The sequence below is a fragment of the Salvelinus sp. IW2-2015 genome, unplaced genomic scaffold (genome assembly GCF_002910315.2).
Source record: "Salvelinus sp. IW2-2015 unplaced genomic scaffold, ASM291031v2 Un_scaffold1462, whole genome shotgun sequence".
Classification (NCBI taxonomy): domain Eukaryota; kingdom Metazoa; phylum Chordata; class Actinopteri; order Salmoniformes; family Salmonidae; genus Salvelinus; species Salvelinus sp. IW2-2015.
In genome coordinates this window covers 23892-40804 of record NW_019942923.1, presented here as the reverse complement: position 1 = coordinate 40804, position 16913 = coordinate 23892, and the positions used below count along the sequence as shown (strand labels likewise).

Sequence of the window (16913 nt, the reverse complement as noted above, 5' to 3'; positions counted from 1 at the left end):
TAAAACAGCCAGACCAGAATCACCGCTAACCAGCCAGACCAGAATCAACCCCTAAAACAGCCAGACCAGAATCTCCCCTAACCAACCAGACCAGAATCAACCCCTAAAACAGCCAGACCASAATCACCCCTAACCAGCCAGACCAGAATAAACCGCTAACCAGCCAGACCAGAATCAACCCCTAAAACAGCCAGACCAGAATCAACCCCTAAAACAGCCAGACCAGAATCACCCACTAACCAGCCAGACCAGAATCACCCCTAACCAACCGGACCAGAATCAACCCAACCCAGACCAGAATCACCCCTAACCAACCGGACCAGACTAGAATCATATACATACATATAAGAGGATTGAATCGGGGTCAGCAATATGGCAGAAATGTATCCTTTATTTATACAGGTTTGTCTCATTGAAACACAAAAATGTATTTTGCAAAAGAGACGTGTTTAAAAACACCCCCTAACCCACCAGAAGGCAAGGTGATGCTACTATCATACTGCATGTACCTCAACTAACCAACTTTCAGATCTATTTAAGAGAGTCTAGGGTGGAGAAGCTAGGAATTGATTCAGATCTATTTAAGAGAGTCTTGGGTGGAGGAGCTAGGAATTGATTCTAGACCAGGCCGTAGCTAGCTAGTTGTCCTTGGTTTAAAATGTAAGCCCCCACTACCCAGACTCTAGACTGGGTACCCTAGCCTGGGTACTAGTCTGTTTCTGCCTTCATTCGTTCTAGAACTACATGATGATGCGTGGTTCAGGCACGGAGTCGGTGATGGACTTGTGTGGAAGCACGTTGGCACCGTTGAGGTAGAGCTCATCGTTCACAATAACATCCTCCCCGAGGACTGTCACATTCTCCATACGCACCTGAGAGAGAGACAGAGAGAGAGAGAGAGAGAGAGAGGGTGAGACAGTTAGATAAAAGCCCTAGGACACATACTGTATACATGTGAAATACAGACATTTATTCAAAAACGTTATTTTCAAAATGTTTGAGCTGATGTGCGTTTGATGATTTTGGCTTGGCGTTTGGGACTAAGCATTGCTCACAGACCTCGGTCACACACTGGAGATTATGTGAAATACTTTTCAGTGAGGGAAAAGAGAACACAGTCAGGGACAGACATAGATATGATCACGACAGGGAGAAACCCAACAAATATTTTCAATTTCCCCTGGATATTTTCTTCTAGATCAAACAGACCCCGCGGTCACACAGGCTGCGTTTATACAGGCCCGCCCACATTCAGCTCTTATGCAAACAATTGGTCAAAAGATCAGAATTGGGCTGCCTGTGTAAAACGCAGCCGTACTGTGTTTATGTGAAGTGTATTGAAGTATGACTTGGTAGTCTGCAGCCTTTTGGGACAATTCCGTTGTGTCATATCCTGTGTACAGGACCAACCGAATCAACAAGCACACCAAGTATTTGTGATGTCACACCTCCATATTACTCAGACAGGGTATGTGTTCCCATCAGTCGAGTCATGTTAATATAGCAATTGACGGTGGTCCTCCACCACCCCCACAAAATAACACGTTCCATATCACAGCTATTCTATTAATATACACTACCGTTCAAAAGTTTGGGGTCACTTAGAAATGTCCTTGTTTTTGATAGAAAAGCTCATATTTTTGTCTATTAAAATAACATCAAATTGATCAGAAATACAGTGTAGACATCGAGAGAATCCTGTCGGGCTGTATCACCGCCTGGTACGGCAACTGCTCCACTCACAACCGTGACTGCTCACTCACAACGGCACTGCCTCCACTCACAACTCCACTCACAACACTCACAAGGCTCTCCCACAGAGGGTAGTGAGGTCTGCACAACGCAATCACCGGGGCAAACTACCTGCCCTCCAGGACACCTACACCACCCCGATGTCACAGGAAGCCATAAAGATCATCAAGGACAACAACCACCCGAGCCACTGCCTGTTCACCCCGCTATCATCCAGAAGGCGAGGTCAGTACAGGTGCATCAAAGCAGGGACCGAGACTGAAAAACAGCTTCTATCTCAAGGCCATCAGACTGTTAAACAGCCACCACTAACATTTAGTGGCCGCTGCCAACATACTGACTCAACTCCAGCCACTTTAATAATGGGAATTGATGGAAATGTATGTAAAAATGTATCACTAGCACTTTAAACAATGCCACTTAATATAATGTTTACATACCCTACATTACTCATCTCATAATGTTATTATACTGTACTCTATACTGTGACGACCTCCCACTCTGTCTGCCGTATTCTCTCTGTTCGTTTGTTTCCTTATTAGGATGCCGGTGGGCGGAGTTGGAGGGTCGTCAGCTACATGGGAAACACCTGGGCCCACTGCCATAGGATAAATGCACACTTCCCCATTCATGGAGAGAGACTCTCTCCATGCAGACACCTTGATAGATCGGTTACTGTTTCATGGTGCTTTTTGGTTTTGTTTAGGCATCTTTCAACACCTTGCATTATCACATTCATTGCATGCAAAACATTCACTTAACACTACTGATTACTGATTACACACACACCATTGTATATTATACCTAGTTTCGTTATTTAATAAATATATTTTGTTACTCCTTATCTCCACGTGGTCTCCCTTTTGTTACGGGCTCTGAGCCGGTTCGTGACAATACCATCTACTGCATCTTGCCTATGCCGTTCTGTACCATCACTCATTCATATATCTTTATGTACATATTCTTTATCCCTTTACACTTGTGTGCATAAGGTAGTAGTTGTGGAATTGTTAGGTTAGATTACTCGTTGGTTATTTCTGCATTGTCGGAACTAGAAGCACAAGCATTTCGCTACACTCGCATTAACATCTGCTAACCATGTGTATGTGACAAATACAATTTGATTTGACATTGTTGTAAATTAATATTGTAGCTGGAAAAGACAGATTTTTTATGGAATATCTAAATAGGCGTACAGATGTCCATTATCAGCAACCATCACTCCTGTGTTCCAATGGCACGTTGTGTTAGCTAATCCAAGTTTATCATTTTAAAAAGCTAGTTGATCATTAGAAAACCCTTTTGCAATTATGTTAGCACAGCTGAAAACTGTTGTCCTGATTAAAGAAGCAATAAAACAGGCCTTTTTTTTTTAGACTAGTTGAGTATACAGTCCTCTACTCCTCCTCAAATAATATCTCTGTGGTATTACTATACAGATATAACTATATTCAACAGGGTCTAATCACCCACTGTGTGTGTGTGTGTGTGTGTCTCCCCTCTACTCACCCACTGTCCTACGGAGGAGCTCCACCCTACGATGCAGGACTCGAGCCAAGAGTGTGATCTGACCCTTGACCCCTTCAGTATCGTACACCTTTTTATCCTGACCCCGTCCTCCAGCACCACCCCCGCCCCGATGGTCACGTTGGGCCCGATGGTGCAATTCTCCCCTATCTGGGCTGTAGGATCCTGGACCAGAACACAGAGCAATGACAGGTTAGAATAGGTGGGCAGTAGGATCCTGGACCAGAACACAGAGCAATGACAGGTTAGAATATGGCATGTATTCATAAAGCTGATCTTGGATCAGGTCCATTCTGTACATATAATTAGGTTAGAATATGGCATGTATTCATAAAGCTGATCTTGGATCAGGTCCATTCTGTCCATATAAAATCGTATTCATTATGGATCTAAAGGGTAAACTGATCCTAGATCAGCACACCGACAACAATGAGCCTGGTTATATCTGATCTGACGAGGCTCCCTCTGGTGGGATGTGTCTGTAACTGCAGGGACATACCACATGTGTAACTTATTTATACAGTAATTGATGGAATGGACTAAAATCCTACACCGGTGAATGTCTATATTTTGTGGCTTAGTCCAGACACAAACACTAGGCCTTCAAGATCTGAATGGTGTCAGCAAAATGGAGGAACCACCCCCACCAAGCCAACCAGAGGGCAGCTAAATGGAGGAGCCGCCACCACCAAGCCAACCAGAGGGAAGCTAAATGGAGGAACCACCACCACCAAGCCAACCAGAGGGAAGCTAAATGGAGGAACCACCACCACCAAGCCAACCAGAGGGCAGCTAAATGGAGGAGGAACAACCACCAAGCCAACCAGAGGGCAGCTAAATGGAGGAGGAACAACCACCAAGCCAACCAGAGGGCAGCTAAATGGAGGAACCACCACCACCAAGCCAACCAGAGGGGCAGCTAAAGTGGAGGAACCACCACCCACCACCCACGCCACCAGAGGGCAGCTAAATGCGAGGCAACCACCAACCTACCACCAACCCAACCAGAGGGCAGCTAAATGGAGGAGCCACCACCACCCAAGCCAACCAGAGGGCAGCTAAATGGAGGAGCCACCACACACCAAGCCAACCAGGGCGCAGCTAAATGGAGGAGCCCCCACCAACAGCGCAACCAGAGGGCAGCTAAATGGAGGAGCCACCACCACCAAACAACCAGAGGGCAGCTAAATGGAGGAGCCACCCACCACCAAAGCCAACCAAGGGCAGCTAAATGGAGGAACCACCACCACCAAGCCAACCAGAGGCGCAGCTAAATGGAAGAGCCACCACCACCAAGCAACCAGAGGGCAGCTAAATGGAGGAGCCACCACACACCAAGCCAACCAGAGGGCAGCTAAATGGAGGGCAGCCACCACCAACGCCAACCAGAGGCAGCTAAATGGAGGAGCCACCACCACCAAGCAACCAGAGGGCAGCTAATGGAGGAGCCACCACCACCAAGCCAACCAGAGGGCAGCTAAATGGAGGAGCCACCACACCAAGCCAAACCAGAGGGCAGCTAAATGGAGGAGCCACCACCACCAAGCCACCAGAGGGCAGCTAAATGGAGGAGCCACCACCACCAAGCCAACCAGAGGGCAGCTAAATGGAGGAACCAACCACACCAAGCCAACCAGAGGGAAGCTAAATGGAGGACCACCACCAACCAAGCCAACAGAGGGCAGCTAAATGGAGGAGCGCCACACCAAGCCAACCAGAGGGCAGCTAAATGGAGGAGAACAACCACCAAGCCAACAGAGGGCAGCTAAATGGAGGAACCACCACCACCACCAAGCCAACCAGAGGGCAGCTAAATGGGGAGGAACCACCACCACCACCAAGCCAACCAGAGGGCAGCTAAATGGAGGAACCCCCACCACTCAAGCCAACCAGAGGGCAGCTAAATGGAGGAGCCACACCACCAGCCAACCAGAGGGAGCTAAATGGAGGAGCCACCACCACCAGCCAACCAGAGGGCAGCTAAATGGAGGAGCCACACCACAAAGCCAACAGAGGGCAGCTAAATGGAGGAGCACCACACCCAAGCCCAACCAGAGGCAGCTAAATGGAGGAAGCCACCACCACCAAGCAACCAGAGGGCAGCTAAATGGAGAGCCACACCACCACCAGCCAACCAGAGGGCAGCTAAATGGAGGAGCCACCACCACCAAGCCAACCAGAGGGGCAGCTAAATGGAGGAGCCACCACCACCAAGCCAACCAGAGGGCAGCTAAATGGAGGAGCCCCACCACCAAGCCAACCAGAGGAGCTAAATGGAGGACCACCACACCAAGCCAACCAGAGGGCAGCTAAATGGAGGAGCCCACCACCAAGCCAACCAGAGGGCAGCTAAATGGAGGAGCCACCACCCACCAAGCCAACAGAGGGCAGCTAAATGGAGGAGCCACCACACCAAGCCAACCAGAGGCAGCTAAATGGAGGACCACCACCACCAAGCAACCAGAGGAGCTAAATGGAGGAGCACCACCACCAAGCAACCAGAGGGCAGCTAAATGGAGGAGCCACACCCAACCAGCCAACCAGAGGGCAGCTAAATGGAGGAGCCACCACCACAAGCAACCAGAGGCAGCTAAATGGAGAGCCAACCACCAAGCCGAACCAGGGCAGCTAAATGGAGGAACCACCACCACCAGCCAACCAGAGGGCAGCTAAATGGAGGACCCCACCACCACCAAGCCAACCAGAGGGAGCTAAATGGAGGAACCACCACCACCAAGCCAACCAGAGGGCAGCTAAATGAGGAGCCAACACCCCAAGCCAACCAGAGGGCAGCTAAATGGAGGAACCACCACCACCACCAAGCCAACCAGAGGGAAAGCTAATGGAGGTAACCACCACCACCAAGCCAACAGAAGCGGCAGCTAAATGGAGAGCCCCACCCACCAGCCAACCAGAACCGGCAGCTAAATGAGGAGCCACACAAGCCAACACCCAGCGAGCTAAATGGATGGAACAACCTCCATACTAGTACAATGTTTTTGTCAGATCTGCCTGTCTTGTTGAACGGAGATATATGATCCGGTGTCAGACTGGTTGACTCACCACCAGTACGTTACCCAGGAACCCAGGCCCAGTCTTCAGTCTGTCAGGTGTGTGTTGTCGTACAGACTGCAGGTACATACACATCCCTGTCAGGAAGTCCTTAGGCTGACCAATGTCCATCCAGAACCCTTGTAGCTCCATTGCGTAGAGATGGTTCTCCTCAGCCATGAACGGGAAGATCTCTTTCTCAATAGAGGTGGGTCTGAGCTGGAAGAATACAATATACACAGAGTGTAAAAAAATAACATGAACACCTGCTCTTTCCATGACATAGACTGACCAGATGAAAGTTATGGTCCCTTACTGGTTTCAAAGAAGGATTTTTAAGCCTTGAGACATGGATTGTGTATGTGTGCCATTCCGAGGGTGAATGGGCAAAACAAAAGATTTAAAGTGCCTTTGAACGGGGTATGGTAGTAGGTGCCAGGGCGCACCGGTTTGTGTCAAGAACTGCAACGCTGCTGGGTTTTTAACGCTAAACAGTTTCCTGTGTGTATCAAGAATGGTCCACCACCCAAAGGATATCCAGCTAACTTGACACATCTGTGGGGAAGCATTGGAGTCAACATGGGCCAGCATCTATGTGGAACGCTTTCGACACCTTGCAGAGTCCCATGCCGCAACGAATCGAGGCGTTTCTAATGTCTTGTACACACAGTGTACATGCCACAATCCACTTTAGCACACCATTTTATCCAACGTGACTTACAGTACAGTGAGCGGACACATTTTCAGAACATCGGCTGAAGGTTACAAAATAGATTCTAAAAACGTTTTTTCTTTACTAGCTGTGTCGAAACATCATATTAAATGTGATAAATTAAAAGAGGTTTCACATCTGCACTAACCTCGATCCTCTTGAGCATGGTTGGGCTAAAGACATACATCCCTGCGTTGATCTTGTTGGAGACGAACACCTGGGGCTTCTCCACGAATCGGTGGATACGTCCGCTCTCTACCTCGTACATCACCACGCCATACTTCGACGGCTCCTCTACCTTCGTCACCTAGGAACAGACACAGTCACCAGCGCTGGTTTGAAAACGGACTACATTGTGGTCTACCAATCACCTTGCATCACCAATAACAACTCAGAGGTCTTGTCTTGTACAAGCTGATCCCCTGAAACAGTTTGACAGTGTTGATTGGCCTGCTCTAACAGCAAGGCTCCCTTGCCTTTAAATCACTCCTGATAGGTTTATAAGCAATGTGGTAGTATTTCCACCTTGCCGTCCGATAGGCTGGTAATTTTTCACCATATGGCTTACACCCAGCCAATCCTCTCAGATCTACAGGAGTATCTAGGATGGTCGAGAGCTACAGGGCCAACATGAACAGTTTCACTCACCACAATGGTTCCCTCTCTGCCGTGGTGCTTGTGGAACTTTAACATGTCCTCGAAGGGGAAGTCACAGATTACGTCACTGTTGAGGACGAAGAATGGCTCGTCGTTGTCCGTTAGCAGCTCTCTGGCCAGAGCAAGAGGACCGGCTGGGGGGGCGGGACAAGGAGAACACACACTCTGGGTTAACAATTCTATTTAACTTTGTTAAATATCCGTCAGGATAAAAGGACATACAAAAACTGGAGGTGAACAGTTCAATTCTATTCAATCAACTTGATTTTTATGCCAATGAAAAGGATCTATTGCTGCTGGGCTGAAAATGGCCATATTTATTTAACTAGTCAAGTGAGTTAAGAACAAATTCTTATTTACGATGATGGCCATACACCATAGGATACATGGTAGAACATTCATACTGTAGCCTCAGAATGTCCTCACATTATGTTGTAGTTCATGAGTCCTGATGTCCTGAACATGTGACCACTGACCACCAACCAGACCATTGCAGTCAGTCCCTATTCACCGGTAAGACTGTCGAACGTCTGCTGGCCCGATAGTACTTAGCATCTCTGAACAGAGTGCCGACCATCATTTGTAAACCAACTGCAAACTGATTATATAATATACATTTTTTTTTTTTTAAATAACGCAACATGGAACAATTTAAGATTTGACCGAGTTAGTTCATATAACGAAATCAGTCAATTTAAATAAATTCTTTAGGCCCTAATCTATGGATGTCACATGACTGGGAGTACAGATATGCATCTGTTGGTCACAGATACCTTAACAACAAGGTAGGGGCGTGGATCAGAAAACCTGTCAGTATCTGGTGTSACCACCATTTGCCTCATGCAGCGCGACATATCTCCTTCACATAGAGTTGATCAGGCTGTTGATTGCAGCCTGTGTAATGTTGTCCCACTCCTCTTCAATGGCTGTGTGAAGTTGCTGGATATTGGCGGGAACTGGAACACGCTGTCGTACACGTCAATCTAGAGCATCCCAAACATGCTCAGTGGGTGTCATGGCTGGTGAGTATACAGGCCATGGAAGAACTGGGACATGGGGCCGTGCATTATCATGCTGAAACATGATGTGACGGCAACGAATGAATGGCACGACATTGTCCGTAGCTTATGCCTGCCCATACCAAAACCCCACCGCCAACATGGGGCACTCTGTTCACAACATTGACATCAACAAACCACTCACCCACACGACGCCATACACGTAACGTGGTCTGAGGTTGTGAGGCCAGTTGGACATACTGCCAAATTCTCTAAAACAACTTCGGAGGCGGCTTATGGTAGAGAAATTAACATTAAATTCTCTGGCAACAGCTCTGGTGGACATTCCTGCAGTCAGCATGCCAATTGCCCGCTCCCTCAAAACTTGAGACATCTGTGGCATTGTATAGTGTGACAAAACTGCACATTTTAGAGTGGCCTTTTATTGTCCCCAGCACAAGGTGTTTAATCACTAGCAAAAGTAAGTTACCAAATAATATTTTGAAAGAGAAAGCAAAGTACTTTAAGTTTATTTTTGCTTCAGTCTCCATCTCCACTAACCAAAGCTAATTGTATGGATTTTTTTGCTATTAATAATGTTAAATTAACAGCTGCACAGAAAGACTCATGTGAAGGCCAAATTACAGAGGAGGAACTTCTTGATGCAATTAAAGCCTTTAAGGCTGGGAAATCTCCAGGGCTGGATGGCATACCAGTGGAAGTATACCAAACTTTTTTTGATATACTCAGAGGACCATTATTAGAATGTTTTAACCACTCCTATATAAAACGGTAGATTATCAGATACTCAACAAGAAGGTCCGATTTCATTATTACTGAAACAGGACCCAAGTGGTAAATATAAAGATCCATAAAAAAAAAATGGATGCCTCTTACACTTCAGTGTTATGAAGCAAAAATTTCTACCTGAAAAGGAAATAACCTCCCAAACAGCATTATTTTTTAAAACAAACCATAAAAAGTTGGTTGCAATTTCAATTTTATCCACCAGAAAAAAAACAGAACAAATATTGTGGTTAAACTCAAATATATTAATAGATTATTTTTTATTATCATTTTTTGAATTTTTATTTAAAAAATAAATTAAAAAAAAGGTATAATCTTCGCAAATGATATCATAAATAGGACTGGTGGAGTTGTCACACATGCAGCGAACACAAATATAGGGAAACTTTTGCTCTACCCAAAATTACCTCCAACTAATTGCAGCATTCAGTGTGTCAAATCGGAGGGCATGTTGTCCGGTCCTCTGGCAGTCTCTATGGGGGTACCACAGGGTTCAATTCTCGGGCCGACTTTTTCTCTGTATACATCAATGATGTTGCTCTTGCTGCGGGCGATTCCCTGATCCACTCTACGCAGACGACACCATTCTATATACTTCCGGCCCTTCCTTGGACACTGTACTATCTAACCTCCAAACGAGCTTCAATGCCATACAACACTCCTTCCGTGGCCTCCAACTGCTCTTAAACGCTAGTAAAACCAAATGCATGCTTTTCAACCGTTCGCTGCCTGCACCCGCACGCCCGACTAGCATCACCACCCTGGACGGTTCCGACCTAGAATATGTGGACATCTATAAGTACCTAGGTGTCTGGCTAGACTGCAAACTCTCCTTCCAGACTCATATCAAACATCTCCAATCCAAAATCAAAGCAAGAATCGGCTTTCATTCCGCAACAAAGCCTCCTTCACTCACGCCGCCAAAATTACCCTAGTAAAACTGACTATCCTACCGATCCTCGACTTCGGCGATGTCATCTACAAAATAGCTTCCAATACTCTACTCAGCAAACTGGATGCAGTTTATCACAGTGCCATCGTTTTGTTACAAAGCACCTTATACGACCCACCACTGCGACCTGTATGCCTAGTCGGCTGGCCCTCGCTACATGTTCGTCGTCAGACCACTGGCTCCAGGTCATCTACAGGCTATGCTAGGTAAAGTGCCGCCTTATCTCAGTTCACTGGTCACGATGGCTACACCACCTGCACACGCGCTCCAGCAGGTGTATCTCACTGATCATCCCTAAAGCCAAAACCTCATTTGGACGCCTTTCCTTCCAGTTCTCTCTGCTGCCTGCGACTGGAACGAATTGCAAAAATCTCTGAAGTTGGAGACTTTATCTCCCTCAACAACTTAAAAATCTGCTATCCGAGCAGCTAACCGATCGCTGCAGCTGTACATAGTCCATCTGTAAACTACCCACCCAATTTACCTACCTCACCCCCCATACTGCTTTATTTATTTACTTTTCTGCTCTTTTGCCACCAGTATCTCTTCTTGCACATGATCATCTGATGATTATCACTCCAGTGTTAATCTGCTAAATTGTAATTATTCGATTTATTGCCTACCTCATGCCTTTTGCACACATTGTATATAGATTCTCTTTTTTTTTTTCTACCATGTTATTGACTTGTTTATTGTTTACTCCATGTGTAACTCTGTGTTGTCTGTTCACACTGCTATGCTTTATCTTGGCCAGGTCGCAGTTGCAAATGAGAACTTGTTCTCAACTAGCCTACCTGGTTAAATAAAGGTAAAATAAAAAAATAAATAAAAAAATTACCGAAAAATGGAGAGGCAAGTGGAAGTGGGGAAAAGTAAGGAACTTGTCTGTCGGCCCTGCATTAAAAACCATAATTGGTTAAAGAAAATGGTGATAAATAAAAAAGTATAGCAGTTTAATATAAGCACTAAAAAAAATAAAAAAATAAAAAATTGACAGCTGTGCCATACAGGATTGCCATACAGGATTGCAAAATAGTTGGGAAGATATTTGACGTACCGATTCCATGGCACACGGTTTGTGAGCTGAGGATGCCGGATTCAAATTGAATTATTATACAAATCTTGCAATCAATAGAATGTTATATATATGGGGGATACAACATTACCAGCTCTGCAGATTTTGCTGCGAAGAGACAGTCATTAGATCATTTGTTTTGGTACTGTCCATATGTCGCTTGTTTTCGGGCACAAATTGCAACAAAGAGCAATGGCTAAGAATTGTTATTTTTATTTAACTAGGCAAGTCAGTTAAGAACAAATTCTATTTACAATGAGGCTACCCCGGCCAAACCCGGACGACGCTGGGCCAATTGCGCGCCGCCCTATGGGACTCCCAATCATGGCCAGATGTGATACGCCTGGATTCGAACCAGGGACCGTAGTGACGCCTCTTGCACTGAGATGCAGTGCCTTAGACCGCTGCCCCCTCGGGAGCTCAGAATTGCAACATTTACCTGGAGATAACTCTCCAGATAGCACTACTGGGTGATCTGAAAAATCAAATCAATTGATCATATATAATAATTATTTTAGCCAAAAAGGTTTATTTTTTAATTTATAATCTGTAGAAATTATGAGAATAGAAGGTTCAGAACTTTTGAAACGTCACAGCCACAGTTGAAAAATATATGGCAAACAGAAATCCAATATGGATGGTGTTCTGAGATAGATGGGAGGAGTTGAACGGAGATGAATGTTGGGAACAATAACAACTAGATAACTCATGTAAAAACAGTGAGTCCATAAAACATATATTGGTCTGGACTTTTGTGAAAGAAATAGATAGGAGAGGTTGAGGAAGGACAGGAGTAAAAAAAAAAATAATATAACTATTGTGAAATAGACTGGGCCCATAAAATGTATAAGGCAGGAAGTAGAAGCCTAGAGTGGTTGTTCACTAGTTAACCTCCAATATGGGGAGGTTGGGTTAGAAAGTAAATAAAGGAAAATTTCTTTAATGATTTGTGTGTGAACATATATATATATGCAGAAAAAATGTATGGGGGATTGGAAGTGATGCAGACAATTATTTTGATGAAAGCTACAATCTGCAATATTAAAGCTGATCTTTAATAAAGCTGATCCCCCCCCCTCCCCAAAAAAGCTGACCCCCCCCCCCAAAAAAAAGGCTGACCCCCCCCCCAAAAAAAAGCTGACCCCCCCAAAAAAATGTTTTATATTAAAATAAGATACCGCGCGAAGCGCCTGTACTATGCACACCGACAAATGGTCTGGTGAGATTTCTCCCTAACTTGTAGGAGCAGACTAATGACTGTATACACCCCAGTTGATCAGCAGGTCGTACCTGTTCCAAGCGGTTCCTTCTCATGTGACAGGGAGATTCTAATACCAAGCTGTAAAACAGAAAACAGTACATGTGTCAAGTGCTTAGTAATTTGTTTAGACAAAAAAAAGCTAAAATACAAAACAATACATACATTGACAATAGGAAACAGCCTTACCCTCTCTTCCTGAACCCTCATCTCTCGCTCCAACAGATCGGACATGTAACTGACAGCCAGGATCACATGGTTAACTCCAGCCTGTCGACAGTCAGACACAGAATAAACAACATACACTTCACTTTCCTGGATACAAAAACGTTTTATTATGCTGAGGGTACAGTAAGGAATAAGAAGGCCTACTCTGTGTACACTGTACTGGAGTAGGTAGGTACGGCCATTTACACTGTACTGGAGTAAATACAGTTGAAGTCGGAAGTTTACATACACCTTAGCCAAATACATTTAAACTCAGTTTTGCACAATTCCTGACATTTAATCCTAGTAAAAAGTCCCCGTCTTAGGTCAGTTAGGATCACCACTATTTTAAGAATGTTAAATGTCAGAATAATAGTGGAGAGAATGATGTATTTCAGCTTTTATTTCATTCATCACATTCTCAGTGGGTCAGAAGTTTACATACACTCAAGTAGTATTTGGAAGCATTGCCTTTACATTGTTTAACTTGGGTCAAACGTTTCGGGTAGCCTTCCACAAGCTTCCCACAATAAGTTGGGTAAATTTTGGCCCATTCCTCTTGACAGAGCTGGTGTAACTGAGTCAGGTTTGTAGGCCTCCTTGCTCGCACACGCTTCTTCAGTTCTGCCCACAAATGTTTTACTATAGGATTGAGGTCAGGGCTTTATGATGGCCACTCCAATACCTTGACTTTGTTGTCCTCAAGCCATTTAGCCACAACTTTGGAAGTATGCTTGGGGTCATTGTTCATTTGGAAGACCCATTTGCGACCAAGCTTTAACTTTCTGACTGATGTCTTGAGATGTTGCTTCAATATATCCACATAATTTCCCTTCCTCATAATGCCATCTATTTTGTGAAGTGCACCAGTCCCTCCTGCAGTAAAGCACCCCCACAACATGATGCTGCCACCCCCGTGCTTCACGGTTGGGATGGGGTTCTTCGGCTTGCAAGCCTCCCCCTTTTTCCTCCAAACATAACCATGGTCATTAAGGCCAAACAGTTCTATTTTTGTTTCATCAGACCAGAGGACATTTCTCCAAAAAGTACAATCTTTGTCCCCATGTGCAGTTGTAAACTGTAGTCTGGCTATTTTATGGAGGTTTTGGAGCAGCGGCTTCTTCCTTGCTGAGTGGCCTTTCAGGTTATGTCGATATAAGACTAGTTTTACTGTGGATATAGATACTTTTGTACCTGTTTCCTCCAGCATCTTCACAAGGTCCTTTGCTGTTGTTCTGGGATTAATTTGCACTTTTCGCACCAAAGTACGTTCATCTCTAGGATACAGAACGCATCTCCTTCCTGATTGGTATGACGGCTGCGTGGTACCATGGTGTTTATACTTGCGTACTATTGTTTGTACAGATGAACGTGGTACCTTCAGGCGTTTGGAAATTGCTCCCAAGGATGAACTAGACTAGTGGAGGTCTACAATTGTTTTTCTGAGGTCTTGGCTGATTTCTTTTGATTTTCCCATGATGTCAAGCAAAGAGGCACTGAGTTTGAAGGTAGGCCTTGAAATACATCCACAGGTACACCTCCAATTGACTCAAATTATGTCAATTAGTTTATCAGAAGCTTCTAAAGCCATGACATAATTTTCTGGAATTGTCCAAGCTGTTTAAAGGCACAGTCAACTTAGTGTATGTAAACTTCTGACCCACTGGAATTGTGATAGTGAATTATAAGTAAAATAATCTGTCTGCAAAAACTTGTTGGAAAAATTACTTGTGTCATGCACAAAGTAGATGTCCTAACCGACTTGCCAAATACAGTTTGTGGAGTGGTTGATTTTTTTTTTTTATGACCTAAGTGTATGTAAACTTCTGACTTCAACTGTAGATACAGCCATTTACACTGTACTGGGGTAGGTAGGTACAGTCACTATACATGTGATCAATGATGTATAATTGTGAATGAATATTCACAATGACAGGTTGTAAGAGTCACTAACCTTGACCAGGGCTTCAACTTGATGCAGAAGGATGGGTTTGTTAGCAAACTCCACCAGTGGTTTAGGGACACTGAGGGTTAAAGGTCTTAGTCTAGTCCCATAGCCACCAACTAGGATCAGAGCTTTCATCTTGGCCCAGTACGAGATGGGGTCATCAATGGGTTAAAGAGATCAGGATGGCAGCGAGCATCAAGTCCTGGGAGATTGAGGTTATAGTGGTGCCTAGATACAATAATCAAAACATGTGACATGAGTGAATCATCCATTACTGTACTAGAACAGTCATACACATGCAACATTGGATTCAGAGGTGTAACTGTAAATAAGTGTGTTCAGAAACAATCGCTGTTTAGATTGAAATGTAATGACTAAACCATGGCTGAAAATGTGTAATTTTTTGGTTTATCCCATAACAGTTGTTATATTTATAACAGTCTAGTTGAGCAAGTGTTGACAGTGTCATGGGCGGTCACCCTCATTCACTCCCCTAGTAAGCGATTGCCCTTGATGGTACAATGTAAATAACCTTACAACATACTCGAAACCATGTATTGTTCCTGAATACACCCCAGCCAGCTAACTACGTGCACCTTTACAAGAGTTAGTTCTTCTGCCTTCCTCAGTCCTGGTAGCAAATTAGCTGATCAGCTAACTAACTGTCTGTCTAGACAAATACACCGTGATAACAACAAAGATGTTCAGCTGATACGAGTAAAGAATCACAGTGGTTTCAACTCACAGGAAGCTTATTTAGTTAACTGCCTAAGTTAGATAGTTAAGTTAGCGTCCTGTCTTGGTTAGCTAGCTATCGAAGATAGCTAAATGAATGAAATATGAAACCAGCAAATCAAATAACCATTAAACATTTTTGATGGAGAGTTCAGGCAATTCAAACGATCTCTTTGAAAAGAAAGAAAACTATAAATAAACTCTAAATCTCTAGCTAATCAAACTTCATACATCTACCTAGTTAACGTACAGTAAGTAGCTCCCTAGCCAACAATCGTTAACGTTAGGTGGCTAGCTAGCTGGTAGCTAAATCAACAACAAAGTACAAAAAGACAAACAAAACTCACTCAAAAAGTTAATAAATCCTTTGCCAACTTGTTTCTTCAAAGCGTCAAGAAACACCTAGAACTGACCATGTATCTATATGACACGTAACCACTAAACAACATGTAAAACGGGTTTTAAATCCTTGAATGACAAGACAAGAAACACTTCAAAATCTGTACGAGTGGGCGGATCTAGACCACAATGCCTTTCGACTACAACTCATGACGTAGAGGGACGTTGGAATAAAATATGTCCTTCACATTTGCCATTGGGGCTCAAAAAACATAATTGTGGATATAATATGAATTTATTTAAGACTATACGAGTGCATAGTATTATCAGGATCTCTAAACATGCGTTTTATTTAGCGTTTTATTGGTAACCATAGCCGATAATAGAACGTCTCAAATCCTTTTTTGGCCGCGCCCCTTCTATTATTTGTTTCTTGACCAATCAGAGAAAAACAACGTGGCTAGGAAGTGCTGTCAAAATGGCACTTTATTTATTTATATATATTTATTTGTGTCTTACAATATTGTAAATATAAGTGAATGGACATGAAAACTATCATCGAAAATCTGGAAAACGTAACATTTCCCACAATATGTGAGTAAACGACAGTGATTGGGAACCCCAAAATGGCACAACGCGATAGGTGCTCAACTGTCTGAGGTGTCATAATGGGCGCGTTGTGAGTGTTGACAGAGCGGAAGAGGAAGAGAGACACCCAACTATTCCTCCAGCAGGTTGCATTGTTTCGTCCACCGAGCAAGGATTGTTTTGTGTGGAGGTCAATGAGTGTCGAATTTGGTCAACAAAAAAATGAATGTCTTACTTGCTACGTGAGGTTTATTTGATCGAATAGAAGTTTCATGCTTAAGTTGTTACGAGTGTACTGATATATATG

At 44.2% G+C, this 16913-nt stretch overlaps 1 protein-coding gene across 1 annotated transcript; it reads right to left on the bottom strand.

The window, feature by feature from the left end:
- Positions 1-554: 554 nt before the first annotated feature.
- Positions 555-16208, bottom strand: gmppb (GDP-mannose pyrophosphorylase B). Its single transcript, XM_024138388.2, has 9 exons — positions 16027-16208; positions 14951-15172; positions 12979-13059; positions 12822-12870; positions 7691-7833; positions 7191-7349; positions 6343-6549; positions 3262-3444; positions 555-872 (listed from the first exon to the last, which is right to left on the bottom strand). The coding sequence occupies exons 2-9, from the start codon at positions 15077-15079 to the stop codon at positions 741-743; spliced, it is 1083 nt and encodes a 360-aa protein (XP_023994156.1). The 5' UTR covers positions 15080-15172; positions 16027-16208; the 3' UTR covers positions 555-740.
- Between the last annotated feature and the right edge of the window lie 705 nt (positions 16209-16913).

Bases quoted from the DNA above. Each gene is read 5' to 3' on its own strand.
- gmppb (XM_024138388.2), bottom strand. From the start codon at position 15,079: ATGAAAGCTCTGATCCTAGTTGGTGGCTATGGGACTAGACTAAGACCT. The intron at 3,445-6,342 runs GTGAGTCAACCA...GTTCTGGTCCAG, and splicing joins TCCTGGGTAACGTACTGGTG to GATCCTACAGCCCAGATAGG. The intron at 873-3,261 runs GTGAGTAGAGGG...TCTCTCTCTCAG, and splicing joins GCTCCTCCGTAGGACAGTGG to GTGCGTATGGAGAATGTGAC.